The sequence below is a fragment of the Hibiscus syriacus genome, unplaced genomic scaffold (genome assembly GCF_006381635.1).
Source record: "Hibiscus syriacus cultivar Baekdansim isolate YM2019G1 unplaced genomic scaffold, ASM638163v2 tig00110722_pilon, whole genome shotgun sequence".
In the NCBI taxonomy this organism is placed as follows: Eukaryota; Viridiplantae; Streptophyta; class Magnoliopsida; order Malvales; family Malvaceae; genus Hibiscus; species Hibiscus syriacus.
This window is the reverse complement of record NW_024062840.1, coordinates 358,901-367,662: the sequence shown is the minus strand read 5'-3', so window position 1 is coordinate 367,662 and position 8,762 is coordinate 358,901. Positions and strand designations below refer to the sequence as shown.

The 8,762-nt window shown below is 36.7% G+C and overlaps 1 protein-coding gene across 1 annotated transcript; it reads left to right on the top strand.

Moving 5' to 3' along the window:
* The first annotated feature begins 247 nt into the window (after positions 1 to 247).
* LOC120139109 (GBF-interacting protein 1-like) lies at positions 248 to 8,177 on the top strand. Its single transcript, XM_039154439.1, has 11 exons — positions 248 to 725; positions 1,477 to 1,520; positions 2,071 to 2,176; positions 2,358 to 2,487; positions 2,611 to 3,008; positions 3,090 to 3,266; positions 4,029 to 4,419; positions 4,587 to 4,869; positions 5,132 to 5,293; positions 6,338 to 6,838; positions 7,608 to 8,177. The coding sequence occupies exons 1-11, from the start codon at positions 560 to 562 to the stop codon at positions 7,866 to 7,868; spliced, it is 2,619 nt and encodes an 872-aa protein (XP_039010370.1). The 5' UTR covers positions 248 to 559; the 3' UTR covers positions 7,869 to 8,177.
* Positions 8,178 to 8,762: the final 585 nt, after the last annotated feature.

Sequence of the window (8,762 nt, the reverse complement as noted above, 5' to 3'; positions counted from 1 at the left end):
ACTCAATTCAAAAAAAAAAATTTAAATGATAAAATAATATTCATAAACTTAAGTCAATGTTGTTCCTGACCAACATTCATTTAATTTAGATATTATCAACGTGAAAACAAATCACTTAAATGAATTAAAAAGATCAGATATTATCTTATAGTAAGTTAAATTATTAAAAAAATAAAAGATTTTAAACAAAAGGAAAGTGTAAGTAAGTGGACGGAAGAAGAAGAAAAAAAAGAGTCTGCATTTTGCTCCCTCCTTCCCTTCATTTTCCTCTTGCTTTTCATTTTAGATCAATTAAAAGATACCCACAATTTTTTCCCATTTAAGTTTTTTATTTCTTCCTTGCTTTTTCTTGAGTACCTCTCTTCAGTCTCTACTCTCCATTTCTCTCATTATTTATGCACTCTAGAAAAATAAACAAAAAACAGTTATTATTGTTATATACTAATAATCTGAAAATATAGTTGCTACTGGAATAAAAAAGGGAAAGGGAAGGAGATAGAGCTTTGTTTGAAGAGGGAAGTGGTGAAGAAAGGAAAGGAAAACCGATTTTCCTGAGAAGATGAGCGGTGGGGGGTTTAGGGTCTCATCAATTCCGAGCAGCGTGAGGAAAACGATCCAAAACATAAAAGAGATCACGGATAATCACAGTGAAAATGAGATTTATGCAATGCTTAAGGAATGTTCCATGGATCCCAATGAAACCGCTCAGAGGCTCCTTCTTCAGGGTACTCCTTTCTCTTCATGTTCTGCTTTCAAATATCTTTCTAGCTAAGTTTTCCATTTCTTTTATGGATTTTTAATGGGGTTTATTTTACTAAAATGGGGTTGATCTTATACTTTTTTGGGTGTTATTTTTTTGTATCTTTTGTTGTGATCTGTGTTTCCTCGAGCTCGTCTTTAATCATAATTTCATTTTTGGTGATTTGGGTTTTGTTGCTGGGGACTGTAGTAGTTTATTTTCTTTATTATTTTTAAAAAAAACCGGCTCTTGGAGTATAATGGTTTTCACTGTTCATGGTATTATTACAGTTTGGTTTGATATCTTATGTGTACCTGTAAATGCATGGTTTGTATTTTTAGTTTCTTTTTTTCTTTGCAAATTGCTGGTGTTCATATTTATTTTGCTTATATTTCATTTTTCGAGGGCTAGGGATTTAATTTGTCTCTATGGTCTTTACTTGTCTCTAGAAGCGAGGTTTTGACTTAGTTGCCTCCTAAATGGTCTTGGCTGCTGCAAATTTTATTCTTTTGAAGCTCATTGCTTAGTTTTTCCGCTTTATGTTATTTGGACATTATCTGTTGGTACTTTTATGAAGCTATCATTTTCTGTTCTTAGTCAATGTTACTCTCTTGTTTATGCCTATGTAACTGCTTTTTGCTCTCTTGTTTTATTTGGTGCCATCCTTTGTAAACACTGTATTTTTCTTATCAGAGATTTTTTCCAAATAGTTAAACATATTTTATATTGCCCTTCAGATCCTTTTCGTGAAGTCAAAAGAAAACGCGACAGGAAAAAAGAGGTAAGAGACTCTCCACTGCAAATTTCCCAAGAATTTACACTTTTTGAATTGCTGTAAGTTTTGCATTTTTCTGTTTTGGCAATGTTAACCTTCTTATTGTTAAGAATTAAGATATTGGTTTGGAAAAGTTGCGGTAGTAAGCAAATCATAAATTGAGTATGCGATAGAGAGAAGTAGACAACTCCTATCAATTATTGTTTTACCCATGGAAAATATCTTTTGCCTATAAGTTGTCTCAAGGTTGGAGAGTTTGGAGGTGAAGTTGTTGAGGTTGTATAGGAAGCAAGGTGATAGGGTGAAGGAATACAAAATGTAATAAGGAAGCAGGGTCCGTTATTTGAAGAAAGCTAATCTGCATAGTGCTTACATGCTTCTTTTTTAATCTTTTTTGGGGCGGGGAGGAGGGGATTGAGACTACATGGAAGTAGTTTGTCAAGAATGCCTTTTATTTCACCTGTATAGTACAGTAAGAAAGCTTCCCCCTGTTTTGTTTGGTTCAGACTCTGTTTAATCATTTCCAATCATATGATTTTATTACTCATTGTTGCAGAGTTTGAACAACAAAGAGTCCGCAGAGTCCCGGTGGAGATCTGGTCAACAGGGAAGGGGGAGTAGGGGTGGCCGGGGAAATTTCCCTCCTCGTTATGCAGAACATGGTAAACAGCAATTTGGAACAAAAATCTATTTAACATGATCAATTCTTGCAAAATGGTGTTAGGCTTCTGAAAGAATGAGTTGATAAACAAAATTTCTGTGACCCTTGTGCTTGATTTTATAAATTTTGAATTATTGTCAACAATTGTCTTCATACAATTTTTTGCCTGTTTATCCTATCAGAAACTGGTGTTTCCAAGAGTTTTGGTCCTGGGAGAGATAATGGAACAAATCTAGTTGCAGAGAAAAGAAGTGGTCAATCTTCATCAACCTCACTGGAGACAGAAACTAAAGAATCAACTTTGGTAGCCAGGTGGCCAGAATTTGGAGATCTGCTATCTTATATGATTTTCTTTTTATGCTTATTATTGTCGATTGATTAAAAATGGATTCAGTTAAATGCAGTTTGTTACATTTTCATTATTATGTCTTATAGCCCTGTACCTGTCATCGTCGATGGTCCTACTGGTGTAGTGGCTGAAACTTCTTCTGCACCTGCAAGAAATGCTGCCAATCAACCTTCGGAAAATTCATCTGTTGTGAGCTCTGACGGGAGTGCACCATCCCCTGCTGGTGCAATAAACAAACCTACCATTGCCTTTGAAAGTGGGGACATGAGTGGGCCACCTGCAGCTAGCCCTAGCGGCTGCTCCATGTCAACTACTCCAGCATCTTCCTGGACAATCTGCTTCTCGTCCTCAGACCATGTACTAGTTCCATCTAGTGATTCTCAGCCCCCTGACACTTTGGGCACGATCAAACATGAAGTGGGAGGTGGCCGGGCTTCTGCAGAACCATATGCAGTTGTCCCTACTGAAAGAAAATTAGCTTCTGGTCAGGATTTAAAAAAAAAATTGGAAATTTATATTTCTTATACCGGTCAATCTGATTAGTTCTTTCTATTACTTATGGCAGCTACTGAGCTTAGTAGCACTTTCATGCGAGGAAAGGCGTCAAGCAAGTCTTCTGGAGTAGTGAAAAATCTGCCGAGTGAGTCTGCCCAACCTTCATCTGCTGCAACCCATGGTTCCTCTTTGAGTCGGCCTTCAGCCAATTATGGTAGCCACTCACAAGTATTCGGTCCTCAGAAAGGTATTTTGAATGAATATTGTCTTGATCAATGCTGTTTTGTAACTTTTCTATTTATTGGTAATTGCCGATGAAACTTAGATGGTGTTTTATTGGTTTTATGGCTTAATTGGGTAAATCCAGAGAAACATTGTGGATTTTGTGCTATAATCCTTCTGATACACCCAAAAAATAAAGAGCTGATTTTTGGCGTTTTGCTGAACTGTACATGGATGCTTAAGTTGTCTCGATCTAACCTAGATATCAAGATATGTGCGTTATTTGTTAGAGATGGGATTTATCTAAATTCACTTAGACCTGGAAAGTTTACTTGAATGGCCTCCTTTGTTTGATTGATTAATGATGTTAAGAGTTCAGACCCACTATGTTACTCCTTATAATCATTGAAATCTATAACTAATTTTGGTAAATGGATATCAGTCACCTTTTCCTCTGAGCGAAATAGAACTCAGTGGCACGTTTGTTGCAAAGTTTGAATGAAAATCATTATTATAACCGAGAAGGATGGGTGAATTACCCATATGTAAATAGGAGTATCCCTTAAATAACAGTATAACTGTGAGAAACGAAAAGTAAAGCTTTTAAAGCTTAAGATACCTTTAGCACAAATTTACTTGTTTTTTCGTTCTTTTCATATTACTTAGTGATGAGTGATGACTTGATAACCGTAAATGAAAATGTTTGGACTACTTTATGTTCTTACCTGAAGATAGTTTATGCTTGATTAATATAAGCGAAGTATTAATTCCTATATGTCATCGGCAGTTGGTTCAAATAAGGAGTGGAAACCAAAGCCGATCAGCTCTAATTTTGGGCAGGGTTCGGGAACAGCTGGTGCATCTGATGTTCCTACTAGTTCAGTTGAAGCCAATACTCATTCACAGCCTGTTTCAAGAGTTCTTGACTCTGAAGAATCAACTTCAAAATTGCAGAAGAAGCTAGAGGAGTTGCATCTCCCGCAACGTCGACATGTTATAATTCCAAATCATATACATGTCCCTGAATCTGAAAGAACCAGGCTGAGTTTTGGAAGTTTTGATGCTAGTTTAGGAGTAACATTGAGCAATGTTGGTTGTCAGGAGAGTGCTAAGAGTCCTACACTTTTGTCTGAGGCTTCTCAAGATCTTGATGAAACTTCTGAAGAGCAGGCTTCAAGGTTTGTTAACTTTTGACTTCTAAGCAATTTTGACTCCTAAGCAATTTTGACTCCTTTTGCTATGGAATAAGCAATGATAACCTTTCTAGGGATAGCAATCTTGCTATTATTTGGTTTATTTTTGTATGTTGGGCTCATGATAGCTTATTGTATGTTACTGTTTCTAGCAATCAAAATGCATTGGCAACTGTTGAGGAAGGAGATTACTCTGATCATCCACAATCACCTGCACATGCTCCTGAAAATTTGTCTGGTGATGGTGATGTCTCTAGTTCCATTCCAGAGTATAATGAAAACAAGCAGGAGAATGCATTTCTCTATGGAAGCCATCAATACCCTGTGGTCCATACACCTCCTAACTACAATTTTGGACCTGTCCCTCCTATTTTAGCACCAGTTGAAAACCCTGAATCTCAAGCACATGAAGTTTCTCGCCTTTCAAGCTTTGTTGTGAGCATCCCCCAAAATAAATGCTGCTCTACAATTGTCTTTGTATTATTCAAGCATGAGTTTCTTTTAGCATGATTTTTCTATGTAATAAGTAGTTGAAAGTTTCATATGTTAACTAGTTTATGTTAAATTCTCGGTTTGAGTTTTGTTTTTGGTCATATTTGCTGATTTCTATAATATTGTTTCTATAAAGTCAATTTCAGTATTGCTTCTTGTAGGCTGTGATACTTCTTTCTTGTTTTATTAATGCTTTGATATGTAGGTTCAACAGCCATTTGATCCAGCAACTTATTATGTCCAGTTCTACCGTTCAAGTGCTGATAATGATGGTCGTCTTTCTCCCTTTCCCTCGGCTGGAATTGCCACAAAATACAATGGGAATGTTGCAGTACTTCTCCCACAGACTTATCAGTCTCCACAAGAGGTTTGCAGAGATTAAGCTTAATAACCTTGCATAATTTTACATAGAAAAAGTGTATTTTACTGGAGAATATTTACTTTTTGAATAAATCATGCAAACTGTCGTTAGTTGAATAAGCATATTGTTTTTCCTTATCTAATTGACTAATTTGTTTGAGGTAATATACCAAAATTCCGTTGGACTTTGATCTATTGCCTAGAATTTTTAGTTGCTGAAATATAGTTCCCCAGATTTTGAACATTCTAGATAGATGATTCTCTGTCCTACTTGGTGACTTCTAAGTATCACTTATTTGGTGTTTATTGTTGAAAAGGTAGATGGTTTCTCTGTAGAAACAATCAAACCTCCTACGTTTTTCTTTTTTGGAGCCCCTTTGGATGAGCTGAGAAGTCGGGCTTAGTGAAACTTTTAGTGGTATTATTTTTTGATAAAGAGCGAGACCTTGTTAAAAACCCCCTTCATAACCACTGCTGTACAAAAATACATCAGCGGACATTGGAAGGAGGAAAAGAATGCCTCAAATGTTATTCCAGAAAAGATTACATTACATACGACAGCCGGCTATTACAAACGCCACCCCCACACTCAATCACTCACCTCTGTAAATCCTCAATGTCCTGAATTACTAACCTATACCCGCCTTAGCCAAGCTGTCAGCCTCCCAATTCACAGACCTTTTTACAAATCTTACAATGACACTATGCTCTATAGCAACATTGACAATATCGTTTACTAGCTGTGAAAAAAACTGAAGGACACAATTCTGGGTTCTTAATCCATTTAATTGCATTTGCTGAGTCGGACTCAACAATTAGCCTACCCTTGCCACACCACTCTGAATCCTCAAACAAAGCTACATGATTGTCAGACAAGGCAGTTGATTACTTTTATACTTCATCTTTCTGTGCAGTACTACATACTAATATTGAATTTGAATATGCTATTACCTCTGGACGCATCCAAACTCTAAACACATGCAAATGGAATGTGTATTAATTCAATTTTGTTGGAACTTGGAGCTTATTTGCATCTGCTGGCACTTGGCAGGGTGGAAACACTTTGGTACTGACAACAGCAAGTCCAACTCCAGTAGTAACTCAAGTTGATGGGCCCATGCAAAGTTCTATACCTGTGACTCAGCAACCAGTGCCTGTCTATCGCTCAGCAGCTGGGGTTCATTTACCACATTATCCTCCAAACTACATTCAATATGCCCCCTTTTACTCTCCTATTTATTATCCTTCTCCTGCAATCCACCAATTTATAAACAATGGTGCTTTTCCTCTACAACCTCAAGCTGGAACTGTTTATCCTTCTGCACCATCAGCGCCTACCACAGGAGTCAAATATTCACTCCCTCAATTTAAACCTGGAAATAATACATCGAATTCTGCACATATTGGAATTCCAAGTGGTTATGGGCCATATGGCTCCTCCACAGCTGGTTATAATCCGAGTTCTGATGCGACAACTGGAAACTCAACCACAAATGAGGATCTTGGTGCATCGCAGTTCAAGGAAAGCAATGTCTACATCACAGGGCAGCAGGTTAGAAACATGTTCCCATTTTTGTCTTTCCTTCTAATATCTTGAAGAGATTATGAAAACAAAAATTTTGTAATGGCTTGTAGGTTCATGTTCGAGTTTGTTCTCGGTTTGTTTTTCTATGTATCTTTGGGCACAAGTTTTTTCTATTGGAGTATACTGCTAACTACCGATATATTTTGGACTACATTTATGAAATAAGACAAGAATATAAGAACAATCTTTTTGGTTCACATCTCAATTCCTTATGTCATTGTCGACATTAAAGTAGTTCTTTGCAGCTGGGAATTGTCTTTGGTGTTTGAAATTGAATTTTGCATTCATCCTTGGATGATTTTGCTTGCCTTTTCCATCTTTTTACGCTACTATTTTGAGAAGCCTGCAAATATCAATTCTTGTTTTTCTGTTTTTTAAAGTTTAGGGGGCAGTTTGGGGTGATTGGTAATTCTGCTTCTTAATCAAGATAAATTCCTATCCTTTTTGGACAAAAGATTATGCCTTATTGATGCATTAAATTCATGTTAATTTGATGCGTAAAATGGTGATCACGTTCTCATCGGTTGATCTAATTCTGTTATGATTCTACGTAATATACTTATCTGCACCTGTCTTCCTTAAGCATTCTCTGTTCTGATTTGGATAAACATAGGTCTGGGAAGAATGTCATTTACCTTGTCCTTCTTGACAAGTTTATTAGGTGTCTTTTATGTTTAATAAAACAAGAAATTCTTTTTCCTCTATGAATTTTTTTCACATATTTGCTTTGCTGCAGAGTGGAGGTTCAGCTGTATGGATTTCTCCCCCTGGTCGAGATATGTCCAATCTGGCAGCTAATTCATTCTATAACCTTCCCCCTCAGAATCAGAATGTAATATTTGCTCCAACACAGGTTGGTCCTGGCTCCTTTGCTGGTATCTATCATCCACAAGGAGTAGCAGCTGGTGTTCATCCTCTTCTACAACAGGCTCAGACTATGGCCAGAGCTGTTGACATGGGAGGACCTGCTCCCAATGTTTATAACATGCACAGATGAACTGGCCCAGTAACTACTGAAACAAGGATAGATATTTTCCTTTTTTTCCCCCTTCTTTTTGTAAATCAACCAAACAAAACAATTCATTGTCTCCAATCTTGTGTTACTTTTGAGAACTCCAACAGGTCTGAATGGAGAGGAGCATTGAGAAGATACACCATTAGCCAGAGTTAAGATTGTAATTCTGTTCAAAGAGGCAAAAAAATGCCAATGGTATCTTCTGTTTGCTCGGGTTGAGGGCATAAAAGATTCAGTTTCGCCTTTAACTGATTTTGACAGTTTAAAGTTAGTGAAGGTAGGCATGTGCAGGTCGTCTCTTGCTATGGTGTTTGCCCAATTTTCCTTCTTCATAGTTTAAAGCTTTTGGCCTTACATATTTTCCATCTTCAGGTTCTTTGAACTCTTAGCATTTATTATCAAGGGTGAGAAACTTTTTTCCTTTTATTTAAGGTTTAGGGGGTTCTGGAAGATGAGATTTAGGTCTTGTCTTACCTGTAAAGTTAATTTTGGTAGCAAGAGAAAAGGATGTACTGAACTGAAGTGTTGTAACTGGTATAATAAGCAAAGGCCAACAAATTTTCAATTGTTTCATTTCAGTTGAGGCTTGTGTCCTAAATGCCAAGTGAAAGTGTGGCTGTCTGATTTCTTGGCTTGCACAAGTAGTAAAGGTGTATTCTTTAGCTTAATTGTAAAGCACTAGTACTTTTGAATTTACAAAAATTTAATAATCAACGGCCAGCAAATTTACAGTGTAGTTTGATGATGCAAATGAGATCCTTGTTTGTAATTGCTGTTGCAGATATTTTTCTTCATTGTATTTAAAGGTATTGTACTTGCAACAAACCATTACCAAAAAAAAAAATAGCAGGCTTTGGATACTGAGATTTGAACTAG

Excerpts from the sequence above, each read along its gene's own strand:
- LOC120139109 (XM_039154439.1), top strand. The coding sequence starts at position 560 with ATGAGCGGTGGGGGGTTTAGGGTCTCATCAATTCCGAGCAGCGTGAGG. Across the intron at positions 2,177-2,357 it reads TCCTCGTTATGCAGAACATG|AAACTGGTGTTTCCAAGAGT; the intron begins GTAAACAGCAAT and ends TTATCCTATCAG. Across the intron at positions 3,009-3,089 it reads TGAAAGAAAATTAGCTTCTG|CTACTGAGCTTAGTAGCACT; the intron begins GTCAGGATTTAA and ends TACTTATGGCAG.